This window comes from Excalfactoria chinensis, chromosome 2 (genome assembly GCF_039878825.1).
Source record: "Excalfactoria chinensis isolate bCotChi1 chromosome 2, bCotChi1.hap2, whole genome shotgun sequence".
NCBI lineage: Eukaryota > Metazoa > Chordata > Aves > Galliformes > Phasianidae > Excalfactoria > Excalfactoria chinensis.
This window is the reverse complement of record NC_092826.1, coordinates 125,811,681-125,838,985: the sequence shown is the minus strand read 5'-3', so window position 1 is coordinate 125,838,985 and position 27,305 is coordinate 125,811,681. Positions and strand designations below refer to the sequence as shown.

Here is a 27,305-nt window from a genome sequence, read left to right as displayed (position 1 = left end):
CCATTTGGAAATTGCTGTAGTGCTGTTGCTGGGAAGTCCATTTAATACTGATAAAGATTTGAGTATTGAGAAGGGTTTTTTTTTCTAGTCAGTTCAAATAACATTGATTAGAACTTACATAATCCATTACTTTATAGTAATGATACACCCTACCTCTGAGTTTACTTCTTTTTTTTGCAGCTAGGCAGCAGGATAGGTTGACAGCGAGATGAAGGAGTAGTTATTGAAACATCACACTCTTACATAACTGATTCATACATGTCTCTACAAGAGTCTTTAGCTAAAGTTGTCTTTTTTGCTTTAGCAGCTGTAAGATTTATTTTGAATAAAAAAGTTTGCAGGGGAATATTAGTACATCTTTTCCAGTTAACTTCAGTTACAGCAGGCACGTGTGCCTGAAACTTTTATCCTGGACGTAGAGTTACTGAAGCTTCTTGAGGCTACTAGCTGTGTTAGGTCATAACAAAATTTCTGTTCTTCAGCCAAGACCAGTCCCTGTTTGAAGTCTGATATGGGGAAGGGAAAGAAGAGTGAAGAAGTTTTAGCTGGGCTGAACAAGTTATGTGCACTTACTAGTGTTTCCTGGAAAAACAAACAGTGGAACAAACCCCATTCACATTGTGGCTGAAAATAAATAGCATAAGCAGGTTCAACTCCTTAAACACAAAGTGATGGGATGTGTTTTCTCTTGAATTTCTCATACAGACAATAATATTTTCACATGTGGAAGGAGTTGCACACAAGGAAAGGCAAATGGTATTGGGAGGGTCTGGAGTTCTTCTCATTCACATCTGAGAGACCCAAACAGTACATACTGTGCTGATACCTGTAAATCTCAAGGCATGTCTTGAAGGAAGAAAAAGGAGCTAGAACTTCAAGAGAGCTCTTGGCATCCTTTTCCCTTCTGTTTCTTCTGTGATTTGTTAGAATCTGAGTAATCCATTCTTCTTTATATCTGGTTTTTGAAAATAAAAATTATGGGATCGTTAGATTGTTGTAGGTGTTCAGTTGCCCATAAAGGAAAGTTTTGTTTGGACTGAGCTCTGGTCAGCACTTCTGTAAGTTAATCTGAACCGTTATATTCTCTTCTTCATGTCCATGGGATGGAGGAAAAAAGTAATATTTGCAAAGATTTTGTTCCTGGGTCATCATAAGGTGGCTTTTATATCTGTGTACTTAAGTTATGTGAAGAATGAAATTCAGCTATTGTGCTTGATTCTAACAAGAGACAAATTTGATTTCTGTGCCATTCTTATTTGACCAAAGATCATGTTGGTTAGTGGCTAAGTATGATCTCAGTCATTACTTCTAAGCTTTAGTATCATTCCTCTCTCTTCACTGATCAAAAGTGTACAGGTCTTGGAGGAAGGGAGGATGCTGCTTTTTGCCTTTTTTTTAGTAATATATTTATTAATATATATATTTTGGCAATGGTAACTATGATCTGGCTTTCTGAACGTCTTAAATTCTTGTGGTAACCTTGTCTCTTCTTCACATCAGAGAGTGGGTGCAGCTACCTCTGGTGTAAGTTAGTGGTTACAGTTGGAAGTTAAATATGCCACTGACTGGACAGCTGGTTTTCTCAAACCCCTACAAGTTTCTTATTGTCAGAGTCCTTGTTGTTGCAAGTGTCAGCTTGATACTGTCACTTTTCTTCCAGATCAGTGCAGATGTCTTTGTTTACTTCAGGGGTGGCTTTGCATTGTGGTTTAGAGCACATCTGGGACAGAGCGTAAGGCTTCTACACTGCAGGGTGTGCTAAGAATGGGAATGGAAAGTGAAGCTTGCTTTAGGCCAGAGTGTGCTGCAGCTTGGAAAGCCACCGGAGTGAATTTTCTTGGGAGCAAAGAATTCTCCTCAAAGGCTGTAATGAGTGGGGAAAAGTAGGTATTCCTTTATATATACTATATATATGTAATATAGATAGTGTGTGGATGTATTTGAGGTCTTGGATTTTTGATTGAATTTAAGAAATTCAGTGTTTTGGTTGATAGTGTAGTAAAAAACAGCATTCATTTTAAGTCTTTTTACCTGTCCTTGGGAGCTTGCTACAAGAAGGATGTATTGGCAGATCTTCCTTGCCTTGAGCAATTCTTTGCTGCTGTTCTCTTAGGTGATCCTACATAGTTGAAGGCAAGCTGATTGTCACAGGTGTTCAAGGGGTATTATGGCACGTTAGCAGTATTTGTCTAATAGCACATGAATGAGACCATTCAACTTAAGGATTTAGTGATAATGATAATTAATAATCATGGCTTTTAAAAAGTTAGAGCAGTACCAGAACTCTGTTCACTCTTTTCTTTTTAAAATTTATTATAGCTATGTATTTGTCTTACAGCTATTTTGATGTGGTTTCTTGTAAGGCTCCAGCATATACCTGATAACTCCTGTACTGTTGCAGTGTGTTGAGATGCAGACTGTACTTAACTTCTGTGTGTCAAGAAAGACATATATTGCACCTAGGAAGGACAGCTGTCTCAGTCTGCAGTACCACACTCATGTGTAGATCACTCTCTCTTTCATCAAGTCTTCCTCTCATTAATACTATACTGAGAATAATGTTCAGTTGCTTTGAGAATATTTAATATGGAAAAGGTTGTGATTTGTCTTTAATACAAGAAGCCTAGAAATCTGAAATTGATCCATTTAAGAGTAGGAAAGAACGTACAGGTGAGTATTATTTCGGTGATCATTACCTTTGCTCTTTGTTCCCTTTAGGGTGAGGCTGGTTTAAATAGCAGAGGTGAAGTAAACTGTTAGAAATGCTTTCCAAGTAGTATATATCAGCATGAGGATGTAGTACTTCCATGAAGTCCCAGTTCAGAAAGAAAACCCATTTCCATATTTTAACCATCTCAGTTAGAAAATTTCAATACAGTTTTGCTGAACAGGAAATTATCCAGGCTCCATCAAAAGTCTCATTCATATTAAAATACCGATGTATTTTAACTGAAGTAATTATATGCTATTTTAAGCATGTCCTTCCCCATCAGTACATTCCAGTTGTAGGCTTTTTTTAAAGGACTGTGGCTGATACATGGTAGTTAGAATTGTAAAATGCAGTGAGATGACCAGAAGGGAAGTCTTAAGAGATTTTCCTAAGTAGCGTTTGGGGTATGTTTTTCCTCTAGATGAAGCGCTGAAGGCAAAACAAACTTCATATTTCAAATCTCACTAAGAATATTCAGAGCTTGCTTATAAAAAAAAAAAAAAAAAGAAAAAAGTGTTAGAAAGATGTCTTTCATATTATTTAACATTGTGGATGATAGCAGCATATGCTTGACTTCTGAGTGGAAACATACTTGCAACAACACAGTGCAGTGTTAGGCTTCATGGCAGTATTTTGGATATTTTTCTACACTTGTTTTCAGATAATGCCTTTCAAGTTGTTTCTTTGAAGATGTTTCGTGCAACTGTTTGATTTTTTCTGTGTAGACAGGAATTATGTTGCAATTTCAGCATTGAAGCCTTTGTGCTGCAGTGTTGGAGTATTTGTGAAAAAGGATGAAATTCTGAAAAGCACAATTGAGGTTATGAGTACACTTAAAATCCTCCTAGCTTATAGATGCCTATGTATTTTCTCCATGTAGTGACTTTTTAATGTGCACTCTTTCTTTTTCCATAGGATGAAGAGAATGGGAATAGACAAGGTATGTTTTATTTTCATTCTTCCACTGCTTCAATATGGAAACATTTATCTCTAGCTATGTAACGCACGTGAATAACTAAGAGTTAAGAATGTAAAAGTAGTAAGTACCATCCTTAGTGAATTTCATGGCATCAGAACAAAGGGAAGAAAATGTATTTTATAGCTGCACCTGTTTAGCTTATGCATTTGCTATGCTTTACTACAGTTTACAGTGTACTGCAATACATGCTGTATCACTTGTGCTGCTCAGACTGCTTTGTCATATCTTTGATAAAAAGGCAGAAACACAGTTGTGAGCTTTTTAGTGACAAAGTTTTTGCACTCTTCTGTATTTAGGCCTTACTGTTCTTCTATGCAAACTACTATAAAGAGATTGTGTGCACTATCTGTATTCATGTAAGTGCACTGTAGAGCACTTTTTTTAATGCACTGGAGTGTAGCTGGTAGGAAATGTTATTTCCACTGAGACTCTCTCTGATAGAATCAACACAGAAGCATATGGGCTTAATGTTAACACTGATGTTAAAAAACAAACAAACGGCCTCATGTGGCATATAACTGTTAAAGAAATAATGTATTACCTGCCTAGTAATGTTATCTTCAGTATTCAGTAGTGTTGATTTATTTGGTCATTTTCAGTGGTTTGTCATTTTCATACACATTCTGAAATCAACTGAATGTTTTTCTGTGATGTCAGATAAAATTTGTGAATAAGACTATCTTGTGCTTTATTATGAGGGATGGAAAAATAACTTATTTCTAGGTTATGTCTGTCCATTCCACTCCATTTTCATCGCTTTCTCCACATGACATTGCATTTGTCTGCTCTCTTTTAAAGCTTTCACTAAGCAGATCTATGTCTCAGTCTCACCTATTTCAAATTTCCCTTTAGCATTTAGCTGTTTCCATGTTCATGCCTGTTTTTTTTGGCTGGCATATTTTCATTTCATTACGGGGATCATAAATGTTATAATCTGAGTTAGAAAATAAGGTTTTCAGGTGGGGACCCAAGTGCTACTTCCCATTTTTAGCGTTCTGTCAAAATTATCAGGTATGCAAAGGATGGATGTAGGATTAGGTGCAGTGCATGTGTAGTATGCAGCCAGTGCTTGAGTTTGTCCTTAATGAGCCATTCCAATGCAGTTCTTTGGGGATGGGCTTGTTTAAACCTGGATACCTGTGTTCAGAAGCTGCACAGTGAACGCTGATTGTACTGGTGGGTTGCGATCTGCTTTATGTTGCATTGGAGAGCAGTACCTGGTTTCAACTTACTCTTAAAAAATGTCTCATCCAGTTCAAAAACAGACATTTTGCAATTCTGTTTCAGGCTTTTTATGCAACTGTGATATATTGGAAGCATTCTGGCAAACAGTTTAACTGCGTTTTATTCTTGGGAAAAATGATTTGTTCATGCATGTCATCCTTCTGGTCTTACTCATTTGCATTTACCAGCATGTTAAGCATTGAAAAGTCAGTCTCTTTGAATTCCTCATCGCTCAACTTCTGCCTCCTAAATTTGCCACCACTTTTATCCGCTTTGACAACTGAGAAGGTAGATCCCTTTAGGAAGAGAATGCAGTCTGTCCTCTGTCAGATGAGCATGGAAATGTCAGCTGTGTTGTAAAGGAGGAAGTTCTGCAGTGCATGTTCACAGTCAGTAGTTCTTGTCATAGAGGGAAGAGATGGATCAGCTGAAGATGCAGCTGTGTGTCTGCTGTCCAAAACGTTCATCTGAGATGCTTTTCAGTAGAGGATCATCAGTAAACAGGCATTTATGTGGTTTGTTATGAGACCTGTGCAGGTGGAGCAAGACGGCTTTCTGGAAATTTTTGTGTAGCTACTTAAGCTATGAATCATAGCTCAGCTATTGCTTATATATAGCTACTTAGTTCACTGTACGCCTTGCAGTACAGATCAGAGGGCATAAAACATACTCAGGGAAGATAAGTATACTCACGTTAACAGGAAGAAAAAGTTGAGCTTCCGCTTTGTACAGAGAGAGAAATGGCAGAGCAGCAGGTATAGGTGTCCCTAGAATTGAACCTGCCACTGCTGTGTGGTTTACCTTAAAAAATAACGAAACAGGACTGAAAGATTTAAGCTTTTTTTTTAATTCCAAACTTCAGTGTGACCTCAAAGAGAGGGCTGGGGTTGTTAAGCTGTTCCTATTTACATTGCTACAAGTCGTTCCTTTCCTCAAAGGGGGGCAGTTAATTTGGGAAGAGAAAACCAAGAAAAGACAGTCTCATTTTCCGCATTCACAAAGCCATGTTAATTTAGCTAAAGCAGGTGCGCCAGAAATTCTCTGAAGGATTATCGCAAGGCTGCTTAAAGCGATGCAGAATGGGAGAGAAGCGGAGCCGCTTTGGGGTTGCAAGGTGTGTGCTGGGCTGCCGCAGCGCCGGCGGGTTCCCCCGCTGGAGGCCGAGCGTGCTCCGGGGACGGGCCCAGTGGCTGCTGGGCGTGCGGAGGAGCCATCTAGTGGACAATTTCATGCGCTTTCCTTCGAGCCTGGTTAGGAAACTTGCCTCTGTGAACCTGTGAATTAATTAACAGTGAAAATATCGCCGACGTTTTCCTTCCGAAGTCTGTAGGTGGTGATTCACTTGAGCTTTCCTCTGTTGCAGACGAAGCTGAGGGTATTTGAGCTGTTCGTTTCTGTGAAGCAATGTGTGCCAGTGCAAAACTGTCAGCTTTCTGGTATCATTTCTGAGTTTCTGTAACTTTTCTGAATGGCTTCTCGGAGTGCTTGTATGCTAATACACATGAGGAGAAATTGAAACCCTGCATTCAGTTGCAGGGCTAGGATCTCATTGGGATCACAAAGACACACTGGGGTAGCTCACAGTGAGCTGGAGAGCACAGTCTCTGACATGAACTTCACCATTAATACAAGATATAAGCTATGTTATTACAGTGCCTGGAAATCTAGCTATCATTACAATCCAGTATCACATTTTTTTTAATATAGTGTTCTTATCTCCTGTTTTTTTTATCTGGAGGTATCTATAGCAACTGGCAGCTTATCTTCCCAGAAAAAGAAGTGAATTAGGTATAATAAGATTCAGTCTCCTTTTCTGTAGAGACTCTAATGAGCATACACCTACCAGTGATAGTTCAGACATCTGTTTTCACTGGCATTTTTAGATTGTTGAATTGTGATCACCGGACTTTTTTAATGTGTCTGACTTCTTCAGTTTTTCCGAGCTATAGAAGTGGCAATTTATTGCTTGAGCTCCTTCAGCTTTATATTAGTCTGTTTTGATGCTGGGGAGGAATCGTGGAAAAAATTCAGGAAAGTCTTTTTACTTCAGACTGCTGCTTATGTAATATTTCATGTGGTTTGATGTCTTATTTCTTTAAACAGAATGTTGATTTCTCTAATGTGGTTTGTGTCCTTCCAGGGTTGAATTTAATCCCAAGGTTTCTAACACCATCTATTAAAGCTCAGTCTGTTGTGAAATAAAGTAACTGTACTTGTGATGGTGGAAACAGTGCTGATAAGGAACAAGATAAATGAATGTGAACTCAGATGTTTGGAAAGTTGAATAGATTGCTGGGATGATACAGTCTTAAGGTATAAGATAGTGGGGTGGGAGTAAGAGGAAAAGAGGTAGATAACATGGTGAATGATGGTACCATAGCGAGTTGTACTTTTTTTGTACATCTTCAATCCAACTCATTTATTATTGCCGAATGATGACGGTGCCATCAGAAGGCTAAATTTAATTTTTGATGGAGATGTGAGCTGGATGTGCATGTCTCCTTCTAGAGCATTTACCAGTGGCCTTCCATTTTGTCACTTGTATAGGCCCTTTCAGCGACTCCTAGTGACTTCAAATAGTCTTTGACTCTCAATAAAAATCCTGAGGGCTGCGTGAGTAAAATTTCCATGGATTATGGGGAGAGTCTGTAGTTCACAACAGATATCAATTGAATGGCTCTGCTTGCCACTGGGCACGGTACTGGGCAAACCAGGTGACCTCCAGCAGTCCCTTTCAATGTCAGCTATGCTCTGGTATGTGTTTGTAGGAAGGGAATCGATTGCTCTTGACTGTTTAATCATATGTTAACTCATATGTCAATTTTTGGTTTTTAGATTTGAGAATTGGAAAAAATCGCAGTGTTGGCAATGAATGTAATGGGAAGATACTTTTTGAGAAAGCCTGTATTTAAGGCAAAATTGTTATCTTTTTCATGAAAATGCCAGATGATTCTCTCCTACTCTTCTCTTACTTGACAGTGGAATTAAGGCTGTATTAGCCAAGTGGTTGAAGCTAAGCGTTGCCTAATCAAAATACCAGAGGTGTTAAGAATAATAACAGAACATGTTTTTCCTGAATCATGGAACTGAGTGCCAGATGTTTCTGACCTAAATGACTGAAGAGAACTATTTTACTTGTTCTTCTCATTCAGAGGTTCATCCTTGGCATTATGTTTTGTTCAGTGTTTTTTTTTTTAGTAGAGTTACTTCATGCTTGACAGTGGGTGAAATTAAGCTCTCTTGGGGCTCAACTGAGGCCTTTAGACTCCTTTTCTGCAGTGGATTGCTAGTGGATAAATGCTTACTGTGCATGAAATTCAGTTTGCAGATTATAAAATACAAAATTGTCTTCAGCTGCACTCCATTAAATGTACTCCTGACAGTTTTAATGATTTGTATTTAATTAAACTAAATCTGTTAGTAAATTAGAGTTCTGCTGTACTTTCAGCTACCTCTTCTTGAATAGTTTGGGTTTTCTGATTCAGTAATCATTTGGAAGCATTTGTCCCACTGTCTGTTCATATTTCTCTTCCCATTCCCTGAAAGTTGTCTGAGAATCACTGCCCTCTGCATTGTTGAGCCATATGGAGTGCAAGTGTCCTGGGTATCCACAGTTGTATTTGTAGATCTTCGTGTTTGAGGGCAGTGTTCCCTTGCCCTTGAGTCAGATCTGTCTGACTCAAAAAAAAACCTGTCTTTGTAAGTAAGCTGTTCATAGGGTGAGTGATAATATATGGTATATATGTTTGCTATATATATGGTATATATATTTGCTATCTGCAACATAGGGCCAGGAGTTGCTGCAGTTATCTTGTTAGGTGAAGAGATGTTTAAGGGCATGGTTTTCTGGCTTTTTTTAAGTTTACTTTTTATTCTTATTTAGATTTATTCATTTTTTCTTGAGAATATTCTGCATAATGTTATGAATAAAAGTCAGGGTTTTCTTTTCCTGTGTTACGAAGTTTTCTGAGCATGGTTTGGATTCCCTGAGGAATGGAAATAGCGTTATTGTTTGGAAGTAGATTCTCAGGAGAGGCTTTTCAAGAAAGAACTGTATTGGACTGTGTCCCTGAGCACTTTCAGGTTTGTGCTCAGCAGGTCAAAGAGACAGAAGTGAGATGTGATGGGCACTCATCAGGGAGAAGCAAGCAGGTTAGAATTCTATTACTTTGCAAATCAGCTGGCTATGATGAAAGTGTACTCCTCTCTGGTATTTCAGAAAGTGGCAGGAAAGCCTCCCTTTATAATGTGAACTGATCTTTTTTCCTTGTCAAAGACTGAAGGTGGCATTGACGTCAATCACAGCTGGCAGATCCAAATAGTATGAAGGTCATAAATTATGATAAATATTTGTTTTAAGAAAAAAAAAAAACATGTTGTAATTCTGTTAAATGTTAATTAGAGAAGCAGTTGAAGCAAAATACGTTACTGTGATTCTGTAGATTCTGTTTTGATCTCATGAGTTCTTGAAAGTAACAATTGTGAGACTGACTATTTACAAGATTTACATACAATTATGAAGCCTTTGTGTTGGCTGGGGAAAACCTGCTTGCTGCAATCAGCTGCTTTTTTTTGTATATGTCATCCATTTGAATATGGAAGTTCCTTATGCTTTTTCAGACTTATTTTTTCAGTTATTTAGGCTAACAGCTTCATTATAAAGACTTCTTGAGTCCATAGTGCCTTTGTTTAAGCCAGTGAGTTTTTGCCTTGAACCTTCCAAGTTTTTGGTGGTTCATTTTACTGCTTTATTTCTGATGTTGAATCTCTGAAGTAAAAGCTCAGGCACCAGTTGATGTTCTCTAAAGTTACATTTTAATTTGAGCAGCATAATTTTAAGGGGTTATTTGTACTCAAAGAAATGCTTGAGCTTCTCTGTTAGCAAAATGACTTCATTGCCTGGATGTTAAGTTGAGCTGCAGCTTGCCTTGGCTATTGACCATTTACTCAGACTGGAGAATTTTGTGTTTAGTGGACTTAATGGGCTGTATTCCAGTTTCTGTTCACTAAACTTATATACCGAATCATTTTCTATGCTCTTTTATTATTATTGCTATTATTACTCCTATGTGAAACTGCACCTCTGTTTTTGAATGCACTTCTGGAGAAATTAAACATATGAGTTCATCTCCTGCTGCATTACTAAAGTAAACCGGTGAAAGATACAGCTGCACAAAACTGGCCATACTGGAATGCAAGTAATGATGCCTGCAAAGGCAGCTTGGTCTGTTTCTATTCAAGCTAATATTCATTTTGTTAACCTAGTTTGGAAGTGAATTACGAGTGTATTTGAGGCTACAGGAGGTTTCACGATAATAAGCAGTTTTAACTGTAAGCATTTCTGTGCCCAGAGGGTGTGAGTATTGAGGTGGGGGTGGAATTGTGAATTAATTAACTACATAGTAAAGGTATGTTCTGAGTCTGAATTTGCACAGTACGTGCATGTAGTGCAGTTGCTGTTAGCTGAGTGAAGATCACTTCCAATTAGGATTACGAAGGTACACTGGGACAATGTGATTTTTCTCCTTTGACAACTGAGAGCTGGAAGATGCTCTGTCAGGTTGAGTTGTACTGGGGTCCTGGTGCATTGGGCGTTATCTTTCCACCAGAGGGAGTTTAAATGCCAAGGAAATGGATGAGGGAACGCCCTTGTCTGATATCTTCAAAGCTCTGTCACTGAGGAGCAGAAAGCAGAAAGTTTTGCTTTTTGGCAGCTTGTGGCAGGAATGAGATTTAATTCCTCATAATGAGTAAGGAATGATCATTTTGAATAAATAAATCTTCGTTTCCTCCTTGGCTTTTTACCTTATACACGCTAAAGCTTCGTGGCCATGATGTGGAAAATATGTAAAAAAATAATTATGCAACCTTTTGAGCATGAATAGAGTTGTGCTAAAATGGATGCTTAAAGCAATTACTCTAGAATGAGCAACATAAAATAACTGGTAATAATCCTTTACGTGAAACTTCTGAAAGGATTTGGAATCAAATGTCTTTAAATTCTTATCATAAATAGCTAATTTTTTAGATCTAAGCCACACATAGCTTTATATAACAGCTATCTGTGAAAGAGATACTAGGATGTTTCTTACTAGATGTTACTCCCCAGACAAAAGGCACTGAAGAAAAGTGGTTAAGTGAATGCAGACTTAATTGTAAAAACAGCTTGCATTTAAGCAATAGTTACCCAGCAGTCTCTTTTGTAACTTAATTGTGCATTGCTTATTAGTGCTATGTAAAATGCTCGACTTATTTTGATGTTCTGTTACACAGGATTTCCATTTCTGGCCTTATATCTTGCCATGTAAAAGGATTATTGGAATGCAGCTCATGCTGTGACTTCAGTGAGGGCATCTCTGACAGACAGTTTTCAAACAGCTTAATTGGACTACAGTCACAGATGCTTGCTGTACATCTGTGTAGTTTGTGCTCTGACCTTTATGTGTGACAGTGTGAGGGAGACCTGTCTTATTCAAACAGTACAACTGTAGTAGTGCCTTCTACAATCAATTTATTAATACATACATATTCTTTTTCTGGGAAGAAGAACGAGTATTCAGTATAGCTTTCTTTGACATGTAGGAATAAAAGTCACATTTGAAGTGTCACTGGCTTTGCAATTTGGTCCCTAAATTAGCTGGAAAAACTTAAAGTGACCACTTACATTGTTGATGAACCTCTTTGTCTAGGTACTATTCTGCCAACAGGTTGGGTGTTCAGGGAAGCATTCATAAGTTTGTACAATTTACTTCTCTAACACTGATGTGGCAACTGTATTAAAGGCATTCTGTTTCTAATACTGAATAAGTTCTTGACCTCTTGTGTATCCTGGCATGGACAAGGTAGCGTTTGTAAGGGTTATTCAGACTAGTAGTAGGCCACCAGCCCTTCCTGATGGGCATTTGGTAAAAAGCTGAGTTAATATCTGACCCAACATCAAGGGGTTAAGTGTTATAAATCAAATATGCTGTGGGGACTCAATTATTGTTACTGTTGGGATTCTGTCTCTTCAACCAAGTTAAGTGACAAGACTGGGATGGATATTTGATCCTATAAAAGGTAATTTTATCTGTTTGCTCTGGTTGGAGCAAACTTTTGTTCATGGCATCAGGGATAAATTATTGTATGAGCTCGTCTAAATTTGCTAAAATGTTCCTGATTCTTAAAGGATGAGGCCTGTCATGTGTTTGGTGTCTATTTAAATCAGCAGATTAAAAATGACAGATATTACTTTTTCCTTATAAGGAGCATTTTTGTATGTCTTGTAGCTGTGTCCTGCTAATCACATTTTAAATTATTTGGGGACTGAACTGCCAGCTGGATTTTTTTGATTAATATTTTGGTTTCTTTGTATATACGTAATAGCTATCTGATCCTATCAGATCAACTGTTCTGGTTATTCTCAGCTCATCAGGAGTTATTTTGAGACCATTTACAGCCATTTTGTTGAATTGTTTTTGATAAGGTGGCAGGGCTAAAAAATGTTGGCAGTGAAGCTAAAACTTGTCTAAAAATGTGAGGGAGAATGAGAAGGGAAATCTGATTTTGTGCAATTTATTGAGACTGTTCAGATCATGAGTTTTCCTTTTGCGGAAACTAAGCCAAAAAACCATAAGAGGGATGCTTTATTCAGTCAATAATTGAGAAAGAATGTGTTGCTTTATGTTAATAAATGTGACCAGGAGGAACATTTAAGCTGTATTGTCAGTACTTCCAAAAGAAGTGTAGTTTTGTAGAGCCATAGGTTGGAAAGAACCTTAGAGACAGTTTCCAACCTTCCAACCACCCAGCCATGACAAGGTTGCCCCCTCTTATCTGTCTGCCCAGGGCCCTGTCCAGCCTGGCCCTTCAACACTTTCAGGTCTGAGTCAACCATTCATCACTGGATAAATGAATAAAAAATAAAAAAAGATTATTTCTTTTTATTGGCAGTGCTAATTTTATGTAATCCCCTTATTCTCTACTGCTCTTCCTAATTTTTTCTGCAGTTTGCACCACACTCTCTACCTTGTGCCAGGGTTTTCTGGCACACTCGAATGGGATCCACCCAGACTCTGCTTACTTTCAGTCATGCCTTTTCTCTTGCCTGACTCATTGTGTAGCCTCTAAATGGTGATGTTCCCCAACAGGGTGCTTGGTGATAGGAACAGGGAAGGACCCAAGATACTTACAGCTAGCTCTGTCACAGTCAAGTTTTGAAGAATCTTTGAGGCTCCCTCATTGGTTCTATTAACACTTGTGTTCCCTACCATGTAGGATAGAGGTGCCAGGATAGGCTGGTAATACTCTATGCTGAACTTCATTTGTTCTACAACATTCTTCTGGCAGGCTAGAAGGAAAGTTTCAAGTTGCTGTAAAAAGCAAAAGGTGTCTGTATTTCTGAAAGCCAAGAAAGAAGGGTGCGCTGAGAATGTGGGAAGATAGATGGTTTCTTATTACTGTGAGTCAACTTTAAGGTTCATATTGTGTATAAGCATAGTTCATGTGCAGACATAATTTACTTAGAAGTAAATGTTGCTTTTTTTGAATCTTGGTAAACCTTCAGGAAAACTTTAGACTTAGCCTTGGAACGTTTGAAAAATACAGTCTGAGAGTCACTGTTAGAGTTCCTTAGGGACTATAAATTAATTTTATGATTCTCACTTCCAGGGGAAGTGAACAAGATTTTATTTCTAAGTTTACTAAATCTTACTCTAGCTTAATATCTAGATAGGAATCCAGAAGAGGAAAGAGTAATACTGAGCATTGTAGGAATTAACATCATAATGAAATTGCAAAGACGTGGTGAAATGAACTTGGAAAAATCTACATTTATCAGAACACATTCACAAGTTTGTATGCATGTTTTCCCACTTCCAGCACCTAAAAGGTCTAAGTATAGCCAGGAGAAATGCTGTCTTGAGCACTCATTGCAATCATAGCATCATCTAGGTTGGAAAAGACATTCAAGATTATGAAGTGCAACCAAAAACCTGACCCACTGAATCCCATAACTAAATTGCATCTTTCCCTTCGCTGGTATGGTATGGTATTCAGTGTAATGAATAACGTGGCAGGATTACATTTCAAAATAATTCTTTAAAGTGAAAATGTTATAATATAGTATAATTACAGGCTTTAAAGAAATATTCTTTATTCCCTCAGGAAAACAAAGAAATAGACTGGAGCCTATGGATACCATATTTGTTAAACAAGTTAAAGAAGGTGGACCTGCTTTTGAAGCTGGACTATGCACAGGTACTGTTCTTCTACAGCACTGATAGGATGTTTGTATACATGATGTAAAATATGATTTAAGCTTCTACATGTAGTTCTGTATTCTATGAAACCTTCTTTCATTAGGAAGTTTAAAACCTCTCTTTGAAATCTTCATCCAGAGATTTTTGTCATAAAAGCACTACTGTGTACTTTCAAGATGTGCTACATAAAATGTATTAAGTCACAGAAGTCTAAATACTCTTGTTCATTATTTTAAGGCTTCAAGAAATTATGTGGTAAATAAAATGGCATGGTAGGCTCCTATATCTTGTGCTTTATTACCAATTGGTAGCAATAAAACATTCATGTTTTTGTCCTTTGAATTGCTGTCCTTCCTTCAGATGAAGTAATAACCTAAATCTGTCTCTTATTAAATTGTGTTCAGTTGTTTAATCTATAATCTCTGGATCAGGCAGGAGTTTTTTTTTTTCTGAAGACCAGGTACTCTATAACTCCATTATTAAATGTTGTAGGAAAAAAGCTGTGCTAGAAGGGAAAGTCTTAAAATGATATAAGCTTAGTAGATGGATTCTGTCATGAACACAGATTTTTATTCTATAAGGCAAAACGTGATTCCTGTGAAAGGATTATGTTTGTGTAGGCAGTGAAGTGTCTGTATTTTCTTTTGAAGGCAATTGTGTGCTGGCATTTGTCGGTATTAGAGTAATTTTTGTACATTTCTTCCTAAAGAAATAAAAAATATTTTAGGATGATCTGCAGTTTAAAAGCAATTCTAAATGCTACTTTACAGCATGTGCTATATTTTTCTTTTTTAACTTCTCCTTAAGTGGTTATTGAGGGAAGGGTTATGTTGGCATTATTTTAAAGCTATTATATAAAGAAATGTTTTGGCTTGATAAAATGCAGCATATGTTGAATTTTGCAGAGGAGCCATTTTAATTTCTATTCTGTTCAGTGTTTGCCAAACTAAAAGAGATCAAATCTGTAGATGTATTTATTTATTTTTAGGCATAGAAAAGATCTTAGGAGTCCGGAATGAGGAACAAAAAAATACATGCAAAGATGTGTTTTTAATCTACTGGAATATTCTTTTTGGAAACACTGCTGATAGTCATTACATCTAATTAGGTCATGCTACTACTCCATGTCTATATCTTGAAATATAGCAAAATATTTCAACCTTTGTATTGAAATTAAATTTTAAAGCATTTAGAGAATGAACAGCAGAGAAGACTGCTTTACTTCTGAGACAGACACTAAACATTTATTTTGTAGAATGGATTGTATTTGTATTTTGGCTTCGTATTATAGTCACAGTAATGGAAAGAAGAAGAAAGAAAAATTTAGTATTAGTTAGTCGTGTTTTCCATCATTACTGTAGGGTCTTTTGCTTTGTGATACTAGCAGTCCTAACCCAAACTTCATGACCCAGAATCAGAAAGCTGTATTTCAGGAGCTTACTTGGCTGCTACTCAGCAGAAAACTTGATTGTCTCTCATAAATTTAGGGAATGGTGTATCTTAAACACGAGACACCTCATTTTCTGTATTTTTGAATACTTTTGTAAGGTTATCTTGGCTGGAGTTAAACAGATACTTAGATATCTAACATCTGACACATTTCATTGAAAAGAATGTATCGTTGTGTTCCAAGCATAAATATTTTAGATAATGTTTATTGAAATGAAGACAGCTGAAATATATCCCCACTTCCCACGTGTTAGTCTACATGCTATGATTTATATTAGGCAGGAATATCAAGGAGTAAAATGTGTTCGGATAAGGAGATATTGTAACATGATTAAATACCTCCATCAAAAGTATTCAATGGACCACTGAATTGATAACAGAAATATTATTTAGGTAAAAGCCTTCATGCTTTTCTGCTCTGTTTTGCAATGTAGTCTCAAGCCTTCCTCTTGACACAAACCTGAAACTGAGTAAAGTTGTGTTCTTCAGAGTTGGCTCCAACTGAGTCTTTCAAGTAGCCAGTTATGCAGCGTGTCCCACTTGAGGGTTTTTTGGCAGGTTCATATTGTGGTGCATTTGGTGTGTTTTCAGTAGACTTGTTTCAGTGCCGTGTTTCTTTGAAAAATAAAAACTGCACAAAAATAGGTAAGATAACATGGCCTACTTGCAAAGTATTCCTAATTGCATTTTTCTACAGGAATACTGAGTAAAAGATCTACGTCTGTGGGCAAGTTCCAAAACAACCTGGCAGTAAGCCAGTTTTAAGTTCCAGAGAAGAATCCGATGTATTCTGCAGAAGTCTTGTCGTATGACCTGAAAGGACAGAGTTTAGAGAGATGACCATAGCATTTCATTTCTCTACAACGTTGTGAAAGGATTTACTTCAGTGTGATGTCAAGTATTTCAAAACTAAGTTTTAATGAAAAACATGCAGCTTCTCAGCCTAATTACTTAGTGTGACTGTATGTGTGCAACACAGGTATAGGTTTTACCATACTTTGCATGTGCCTAGCAATCCATGTGACTGATGGTAGTTGTTAACTGTTCACAAAATGGACTTGGTTGGAAGGGACCTCAAAGCTTATCTAGTTCCAACCCCCCACCACTGGCAAGATTGCCAGCTGCTAGATCAAGCACAAACACTACAGCAGGGTGTCTTCCTATTTAAGTTCTTAACAATCACATTCGCTCGATGTTACCTCACGTTTCTCCCTGTCAAAACAAAGAAGAAAGGGTTTTCGTTTTACAGTGAACAAATGGGTCTGCATTTATGACATGGCTGTATTCTGTCTATCCTTGGGTTCCTCAAGTTGTCTGTATGGAGAATGGAGGAAGCCTGAGCACACTGTCTTCCAGACTGGCTGCAGATATGGTATGCTGCTGTGTTTTTGCACACTGCAACGTGGTTGTGAACATTGTGTTCTTCATGTGGAGATGCAGTTCTGTTGTGACGCTGCTGTCTGCCCTAACAAGTTCCTCTTTGTGTCTCCAAACATATGAACATTCAGTAGTTTTGGACCCTGAAATACTCTGTACTATAAAGCAGTGTCGTTAGTGATAGGACTAGAGGGAATGGTTTCAAGCTATGGTGGGGGAGTTTAAGCTGGACATTAGGAAATATTACTTCGCAGAAAGGGTGGTCAGGCAGTGCAATGGACTGCCCAGGGAGGTGGTGGAGTCACCGACCATGGGGGTATTCAAGGAGCGACTGGATGTTGTGTTGAGGGACATGGTTTAGTGGGAGCTATTGGTAATAGGTGAATGGTTGTAATCCTTTTTGGGGCCATTTTCTCCTCATTAGTAAATTCAAGATACTTCTGTTCTTCTGATTGGAGATGACATCTATACTGCTTTTGTTGAAGGAATAGAATGGGCTGAAATAGCTCACAAGGCAAAGATTTTCATGTCTTCTCAGTCGTATATTTGCCAATTATGATGAGACTGAAGTTCTTAATGAGGGAAGTGCTACAAGAGAAATCTGGTAAAAGTAATGGTAGTTCTAAAGCCTGGTCTGCATGGATAAGAAGTATCCTATTGCACTATTGTCCAAGAGGCACTGAAGAGATGGTAATGTTTTGGAAACAGCTTGGATTATTTTGATGAAGTAGGAACCTGGAGCACCTTTCAAACTGTTTTTTGTTTTTCTCAGAAGTACAAAATGATGGCATTTGCTGATAATAAAGGAGGAGCATACGGTTATCTCTGGGAGTGTTCTGAATTAATGTTCAATTTTGTTTGGAATGAAATACTTACACTTAAGATCTTCTGAAGAATTAAGCATAATTCAGTTTCCAGTGTCATATTTTGAAGACTGGATGCTTAAGTGAGCCTGTGATACAGCGTATGCCTGCTTCTTGTTTTCTTTCCATGATATTCTGGGTGACTGACTGGGAAGTTTAGAACTGAACTTGTCCTATGAAAAGTCTTGAAACTTGGTATCCTGTATGTGTTTACAAGTAATTTTATTGCACATCTTTAATTTTTTTTGTGTTGTTTATTGTGGCATACAGTAATGCAAAATGAAAGAAGGTGAAGGAAGTTTAGACAAGTTGATTTAAGGTATAATTTTGGTTTTTACAGGTGACAGAATTATAAAAGTCAATGGAGAAAGTGTTATTGGGAAAACATATTCTCAAGTCATTGCTTTAATACAGAACAGGTAAGATTCTACTCTTCTTTTGTATCATACTTGCTCTTTATTGTACGCAGGAATTCATTGCTTATAGTGCTTCTGACTAAGTCAACATATCATTTTCCATAGTGTACATTCCGTATTTGTTTCCCTGTCTTTTCTGAATACTGAAAAAGGTTTAAGAATGGGAATGCTCTATTGTGCCAGTCTATTTATGCCAATACTTGTCCCCTGTAAGCAAATCACACTGAGTGCTCTAGAGGAATGTTGTATAAAATTGAAATAGACTTATAAGGGCTGCATTAACACTCACATGTTTCTGCTTAAATTAAAATCAGGAGCTCTGCTTTGTTTCTGAGGTCTGATAACTAGATGTCAGCGTATCTGGTAAGAGAAAAAATATGCTAGTGCATACCTGCAAAACATCTGCAGTGCGTCTCAGCTCTCCTTTTTATTGCAACAAGTTACAAACCTTGCACTAAGTTGAGAAATTTCGGTATTTATTGCTCTTGCAACTCACAGGGGCTTGTTATATCATGTCTGTGCACAAATCCACACACCACTTTCTTATCTAAAATCTGTCTCCACTTTTTTTCTATTGTGATCAGCATGGAGAAATGTTTTTCAAATAAATGTTGCATACCCCAATCCCTCTTCATGCATTAATACCTAATTATGCTTACAGATAGGACTAGGAGAAAGAAGATCCTCACATTCCTAATTTAGTATAGAGTTTATTCAAGATTTCACACAGAATAGAAGAAATGGTTTTTGAACAGAAAGGTTTTTGAAATGGCAGAGCTCTAGCTGAAAGTATATGGAAATGTTCATTGTCGTTAGTATTTTCTGTGCAAGAGCTGGAAAGATGGAATCTGTCTTCTTCATAACATTTAAAAAAGAATAGGTGATAACACTAACCATGAAGCATTTCTTCATTTTGTTTTTGTAAAAACATTAATATTGTGCAGTAGTTTATATCTAAGATGTAGGGCATAATGTTTACTTTGAATGATGTACCTGTTGAAGGCAGATTGTGAACTCTGGATCTGCCTGTGAATAAAGATTTCTTCAGACCCATTAGTGTAAGTAATGAACTGTCCCTCACCAGAGTGCATTCTCTGCACACTGGGGAAAAACAAAACACACCTGAACATGGTTCTATCAGTGATTATTTACTGCACCTAGAAATGGTACAACGTGCTGCAGAATCTGTCTTCCTGATTTCTACAAGTGCAGAGAAGATAAAGATACTATTGTTAAATAAGAAATGAAGGTATTTGTTTACCTGAGTTGAGGCATGCACATACATCGTTTATTTGGTGACTTTCAAGGAGGAGGTTAATGGATAAGGGAAGAGCAACTTATGTCATCTATCTGGACTTGTGCAAAGCAGGTGATACTGTCCCAGACAGCATCCTTGTCTACAAAATGGAAAGACGCAAATCTAACAAATGGATCACTTGGTGGATAAAGAACTGTCTGGATGGTTGCACTGAATGTGTTGCAGTCAACATCTGAATGCTGAGGTGGAGACCAGTGAACAGTGTCCCTTGGCTTATGCTTTGAGACTGTTACCATTTAACGTACAGTGGGATCAAGTACACGCTCAGCAAGTTACAGATGACACCAGGCTGTGTGGTGCAGTTGGCATGCTGGAGGAGGGGATATCATCCAGGGAGACCTTGACTTCCCACACGGTTCAACAAGGCCAAGTACGAGATCTGAGGAGTGTTGGTGGATGAAAAAACACAAGCCAGCAATGTGTGTGCTTGCAGCCCAGAAAGCAAGCTGTATCCTGGGTCACGTCAAAAGAAGCACGACAGAAAGTCAAGGGAGGAGATTGTTTCACCCTACTCTGCCCTTATAAGACCCCCATTGCAATACTGCATTTTGATCTGGGGCTCCCAGCGTAAGGAGTACAGGGACCTGTTGGAGCAAGTCCAGAGGAGGCCGTGAGAATGTTTGAAGGGCCAGTGCACCTCTCCTGTGAAGAAAAACTGAGGGAACTAGGGTTGTTCAAACTGAAGGAGAAAAGGGAGATCTCAGTGTGGCCTTTCCAGCACATAAAAAGGCCTACTGGAAAGCTGGAGAGACAGACTTTATCAGGGGGTACAATGATAGGACAAGGGTTAATGGCTTTAGAGTAAAAGAGAGTAGATTTATGTTAGATATTAAGCAGGAAATCTTCACCATGAGGATGGTGAGGCATTGGGACAGGTTGCCCGGAGAAGCTGTGGATGCCCCATCCTTGGAATTGTTCCAGTGGCCAGGTTGGTGTGAGCTTTGGGTAGCCTGCTGTTGTGAGAGGTATCTGTGCCCTTGGCAGGTGGATCGGAACTTAAAAGATCTTTAACATCCCTTCCAAACCAAACTGTTCTTTGATTCTATCATAAGGTCGTAGCCAAAGTTTGTGTCTGTTTGTGAAGTTGTTTTTCTTGTTTGTTTCTTTTTGTCTTGTCTTTTTGTTGTTGTTTTTGTTTGTTTGTTTTTAATGGAAAATATAACCATTGGGAAGTCTTCAACTGAACCTCTCACAATTAACAGATAAATACCATAAAAATAGCTCGGGCTCCAAAATTAGTCAGGTGCATCTTCCTCGTAGCTTTCAGGCAGTCATGGCTGATTATGACAGCTTCTTATATGACTAAAGAATGAATTTAATGGGCCTCAATTGGTTGATCTTGCATAAGTTCACTTTTGAATATATTTAAAGTCTTGTTAAAATCACCCATTTCATTGTTACAGCTCTGGTTTGTGTCTTAGCTTACTTTATAGTTTGTGTCTTAGCATCACTTCATAGTTTCTTTAGTAGGCTGTGTGCAGGAGACTTCCTGAAGCGCCTTTTGAAAGACTGAGTTGTTGGCTGGGATCTCTATTCACGATTAAAACCAGTTTCATTCATAGTCTGTATTATGTGATGATTTTCTAGACATTTTAATTGCAGTATTTTTAATTAATGTTTTTAATTACATTCTCAAGCATTGCCAACTGTAAATGCTTGCTCTTTTGTAAATGCATCATCTTCAGAGCACTTTATGTAAGAGTACAATGTATATTATCCTCTGCAAGCTCTGAAGAACTCTCCCCACTCACTATTCAGTGATGAAAATCAGCTTGGGCTTCCTGGTAGATTGCTGTTGCAACTTTATCTCCATGACAGTTCACTGTATTTCTGGAAAGTAGCTCAATTGTAGATATTTGTTCTCATCAGAGAACTTTGCAGATTTCAGAACTTAGTCAGCTTCTTCATGTGTCAGGATGGATAATGTTGGCAGTTCAGTTTTTTTCTCTATTTTAATACCCGTGTTTTGGTTTTGTTTTGGAAACAAATAGCAGTAATTTGGAAATAACTAGCCCTTTGTTTCAGTTCTCCTGCCCAAACAGCACTGGTAGATTGGTAACCGAAGAGCTGTTTCTCTCAGAAGTGTTTTAAGGGGATACAGTGTGGCATATTTTTGTGGCTTGCAAGTCATTTCCTTGGGACAGTGATATTTATATTGTTTAATTCAACTTCACCTTTAACTAGCCCCAGCATGCCCCTGGTGCACTGGGGAGCTGGGAGGCCCAGACAGCAGAGTGTGCTTTGGTTCTTCCACAATGCTATCTTCCAGATGTTTGTTTTCAGTTATCTGATCAAGGTGAGCCTATGTTTCCGTGTGTCTTATATTAACAGCTGCTGGCTATAAAGGTTTTGTAAATGCAGAGGAAATGCAGGTCTTCTTGGAGAAGCCTGAGATTGTCATCGGTAGGACAAAGATGTGCCTGATGGATACTGTTCACTGAGCGGGGGCTGCGGACCTCAACAATACTGTGTGAGCCATTTTGTTGAGAATAGGGATAACTGGACTTGATGATCTTGAAGGTCTTTTCCAACTTAAATGATTCTGTGCTGGATTCATATGAATGTGTTTTGATGTTGAAATGGTGGCTTTCTATAAATTTCAGTGGAATTGATGGATAAACTATAATTCAAGCATGTTTTGTGTTATGCTTAGAAAAGTTCTATTTTCAAGCTGTGGAAGACATGATCTGTTTTCCTCTGGTTGGAGATGATAAAGATAAGCGTGCACTGATTACTTCCTCTGGATAATGAATGGCGCACCTCAAAAGAGTTTCTAGAAAGAATCATTTCCTTTGAAGATTATTTGGAAGATCACTGTGAACTCTGAGTTTCCTAGTCTTAGCGTTTGATAGTTAGTTGGTTCATTAAGAATTTATTCTCATCTGTTTATATAATCAGCTTCGCAATGTGCAGATTACTAATGTAAACCCCATAAATTATTTATGGTTCTGTTTTAAAAACAAACCAAAAAACACGTTCTGATTGCCAGCTGTTTCTTGGTTGGTACTTTTGTTCTGGTTTCTTTTTGCAAACCCATCTTGAAAATGCTGTTTATTCAGAAATGCACAGCTTAGCTGTTGGATTTGTTGCATTACTGCAAAAGAACACATGAATAGTTACCGTGATGACAGCCCATCAATAGTGCTTTAGTTTGTTTCCTCCAAGATTAAATTTTGCTCAGAAATGGTGTAATGAAAATCATTTGCATGATAGATGTCCCTGAGAATTCATAATACTGTATCCAATATTTTAGTGTAAGCTGAAGCTTACTTTGTGTCATGTTTTTTATTCGTGTTTTATTCGTTATGTATATGCATGTCATAGTACAATAACTAAAACCTGTTGCTCAATATACTTATTTCTGATGCTAGAACTGAAAAAGTGAGTGCTCTGAAGAATAAATAGAGTAGAAAGGTCCAGATTGTCTCCAGAAGGTTCTGTGGGCAAACCGGAATGAAATGGTTAAGCAGTTGTTTGAATAATCTATAAAACATAGAACCTCTTTCTTCTTTCAGATGGCTGCCAAAGCAAGTGTTAAACTTTTAATCCTTTTTTAATACATAGATTTTTTGTACGAGATAACATATTTGTATAAAACAATTGTTCTGTGTTGAATTGTAAGTGGGGGAATTTCATTTATATAAATAAATGTGAAGTTGAGCAATGCTGTATATTATACCATTAATTTCCAAAGTTTATCTTGCAAATAAACATTGATTAATAAGTTCTTTGTTAGGCTTTAAGAATAAATGTAAGTATGTTCTATCCACGTTTAGGAATGGAACTTGAACACTTCTTAGATACAGTAGCTTTGGGCATTTCCTTCTATTACTTATTACTATGTAAAATTACTATTATTATTTCAATTTTACGGCTGGAAAATAGTTTAACACCCATACTTTATGCAACAGTCTCTCCTGACGGTGCTATTGGCAAAGAATCATTTATAGTTTTGCTTTTTATGCCTTCAGTCAAAAAGGGAAATACTTTGTAAAAGCACATGGAAGATACAGGTCAGTATTTTCATTTGTCTTAAAATTCAGCATTCTGAAAAACTCCAAAAACATTTTTGGAAGATTTGCTTTTCTTAGCTGTGCGTAGATCTGAAAGGGAAAAGTGTAAATCTCTCACTGATGATCTTTGGTTTCAAACCTGAATTAATTTGTGCTTTTTGGAGAACACTTCTTTCGAGATGAATAATGGATTAAGAGTATTGTGAAACCTAATACCCTGCCTCTGCTATTTTGGAATGCAGCCTTGTGTCTGTGGCCAGTAACAACTGGAAAAGGAACTGCAGATGAAAACATTTTTCATGTGTGAAAGCATAATAAATCTCATGTTACATTTTTGAGATGACGACTTTCAGTTCTGCAGGAATAAGAAATAGAGATCTTTTCCAGTGCTATCATAGGCTGTCTTGTGTGTTCTGAAGTTAGTGGCTGGTCTCTGTGCTGCTGCTGTCTTTTCTCAGCAATGAATTGCACTGCTCAGTACAGACAAGCTCAGTCCTGGTCTGATCTATCCAGTTTGGTCATTTTCTTTTGGTACTTTGTGGGATTTCTGAATGCGAGGTTACTAGATATCACATATAATATCCTTGCTTTCTGTTTGAGTCTAGTTAAAACAATCTGTACCAATTGGTCCATCTCATAGCCCTTCTCTGGACCTGTTCTAGTTCACATTTAGTCAGTGTGAACAAAGTGTTACATTAACTCATATGACATAAAAATGAATTCAGCTGTTCTTTATCCAGTGTTGTGAGTGTATTCATTTTTCTTGCTCATGAAAAGACTTTGCTCTGATATGTGCTACGTGTAGATTTTGCTGCTTTGCAGTATTTGACTCTGGATAACCATTAATTAATTTGATGTTCAGGGCCCTGATTTTGCCTGTAGTTAAATTATGTATATTGAATGGTACATGTGCTGGGATCTTTATTTCTCTCTTCATGTAAGGTGCTGCTTTTGGTTTCAGCAATTCATACCAACAACCTCAGCACTTACAAAACCGTATGCTCTTCTCCTGTTTTTCAGATGTCATTTGACTAAGTATGTTTAGGTTGATTCTGCTAGGGTGTGGTGTGAACAGAACAGTACAAGTTGGTGCTTGTCTCACTATTGCCTGACATTTGATGTAATTTCATTATGATATTTCCCCAGCAAAAGGCAAGTTTTACTTGTTCCCGAAGATGTGTTACCTTATTTTGTCTGAGAAGCTCCAATCAGCTAATGCATATCAGGACTATGAGTAATGAAACAAAACTCATGAAGAGTACTGGCGTAACATACTGGTTTTAGAGAGAATGCAGATGCACTCTTCAGGCAGATTTCTGTTCTGTTATTTGCTGGGACTCTGACAGATGTTAATGGATCATCTTTGTAATATGAATTGAAAAGATTTTCCAAAAGTTGATGTGTGATGTTTTTGTTTTTTCTTGTTTCAGTGACAGCATGTTGGAACTTAGTGTTATGCCAAAAGATGAAGACATCCTCCAATTGGTAAGTTTACAAGGCTTACATTCAGATATATGCTGGCTAAGGGAAAATAAAGTTTTGCTTTTGATTTTGAGGTCTTTGAACTCTGATATACTAGCAAGTAATTTAAATGTTAACACATTTTTTAGTAATTAGAGGTTCTCCTCTTTCTGTGCCACCTCTGAAATTTCGCAGGAATCCAAATCTATGGGAGATTGCCTGCTTCAAATGATATTTCTACTGTCTTGTTTAGAAGAGAAGATAATCTTAAAATGTTTATATTTTTATTTGTCTTCAATGTATTTTTTTTTTCTTCAGTTCCTTATGTGAGAATTTATGAATTGGGTCAGTTCCTGTAACTAGCATTTCTAATTGTAAGGAAACTGAGAATCATTACTGAATTTGAATTAATACGTTATCACATGGAGTTAAAATTAGTTTTTATTAATAACTCGCTAATTCTTAGTAGATTCATGTTTAAAAACAAAAAACAATGTGATGAATGCCCTGAAGGTGATTGCCAATTTTTAACACTGTAACTGGTGTGAATATTTTGTTACGCTGGTGAACCTGTGTTTCAAATTTAAAGTGACATCCTGCATATTGGCGTGGTGATTCAGCTCCCACGTAGTGTCTCTAAGTTCAAAAGAGCTGGAAATGGAATACTGTATGTAAGTGTGTATTCTGAGTAATTGGAGGAACACCCAACATATTGGCATTGAGTTTATTTTATAATTGGAAATAGAGAAAAGGGTGGTGACAGTAAACGAGGTCGATTTCCTGGTTAGTAGTCAGAAAACTGTTTTCTAGTCTACACAGTAGTGGTAAGACTTGATTTTAAATAACTGCTAAGAAGGAGCTGTGGATTTTATTAGCTGTATTTTCCAGCATTAAGGGATGAATAGGTCAACAGGCTAAATCTATTTGAATGGACGTAATATTTTGAGGATATTTCACAAAGAAATAGTCATTATTACAGGAAACGTTGGGACTGTGGAATGAGTTTTAATAGTGTGAATAAGCTGGGGAGTAGGGAGAGCTTTTACAAACTGTGGCTGTGTAGAAATATGAAAATAGTGGGAGACAATGTCAAAGGCTTTGCTCAAGTCTAGGTATGCTGCATCAACAGCCTTCCCCCTCATCCACCAAGTACATCACCTGGTCATACGGCTTGTATGAGTTCCTTATGATTGCTTTTGGTCTGCTCTTATGTTGGGTTGATAGATGATTGTGATGCGACATGAAGGAATTTCTCCTCCTTTTTGCTGTGATGCATTCTTTGGATAAAAACAGGCCTGTCTTGTGGACTGTTGGTTCTACGTATCATCTGCTAGTGGAAAACTATGAAGAGACAGATGTTTTTTGTATTCTGCAAGACTGACCATTGAGTGTACTCAGGCCTATCAGAAACAAAAGGTTGCAGATAGCTGCAGTTTGTTAGCTGTTAGTCTTTGATTGCAGAGTTGCAACACCTGGAAAAGCAAATAATGGAAACAAATGGCATTATACGACAGAAGTCATTCATCTGTCCTGAGGTTTCTCTCCCTTGTAGAACATCACAGAGAGAAATAGTAACACTTAAAATAACAGTTAGCATCCTTTTGAGACATGGTCCGCTGCTGTAACTTCAGTCAAATAGAAAATGCAAATGATTCCTCTGAGCATGGCAATTGATAATCTTCTGCCTTCAGATGTTAGGATCTAGCTGTTCTAATGATAAGATTTGGTAAATAACTTGGCTCAAAGCTGAGAAGTTCAAGATGAATGTTAAACTGCAAAGTACAGTGTCATTATTAATACAGTACTCAAAACACACTTGCAGCAGAAATTTAATGGCAACATTAAGTTATTATCATTGTTTTGTTAATGTTTTGTTAGGGATTTTTTGGCATGTGTCAAACTTCACTAAATATCTTCATATGGTATTATGTAAACTGTTGACATAAATGCAGGTTTTCTGCACTCATAAATAAGGTAGCAGCTAAAGAAAGGTTTATCTGCACAATTAGGAGAAAATAGTTCCATTATTTTCAAGAATGATGCTGGCTGTGTATTGTTGTATAATTTCACAGTCTACTTGGTGTGGTAATGACTGGTTAGGAACATGAGTACAGTTGCTTGCTCTTATAAATGTTAGATAAAGATAAACCTCAAGTTTAGTCCTCAGAAACGTTGTCTATGAATTCTGTTGAATTTCCTGAGAACAGTGTTACAGATCCATTCGTTAGTAGAAGCAGAGGAGTGTTCCAGTCCACA

At 37.5% G+C, this 27,305-nt stretch overlaps 1 protein-coding gene across 4 annotated transcripts in view; it reads left to right on the top strand.

Annotated features, from left to right (window-relative positions):
• The window catches only part of ARHGAP21 (Rho GTPase activating protein 21), a 103,735-nt gene that overhangs the window by 42,611 nt on the left and 33,819 nt on the right, over positions 1–27,305 (top strand). For all 4 annotated transcript variants that reach the window (XM_072327768.1, XM_072327767.1, XM_072327769.1 and 1 more), the window contains 4 exons: positions 3,626–3,650; positions 14,058–14,150; positions 18,182–18,260; positions 25,019–25,073. In XM_072327768.1, the coding sequence (XP_072183869.1) occupies positions 3,626–3,650; positions 14,058–14,150; positions 18,182–18,260; positions 25,019–25,073 (252 nt within the window). The remainder of the gene's footprint in view (positions 1–3,625; positions 3,651–14,057; positions 14,151–18,181; positions 18,261–25,018; positions 25,074–27,305) is intronic.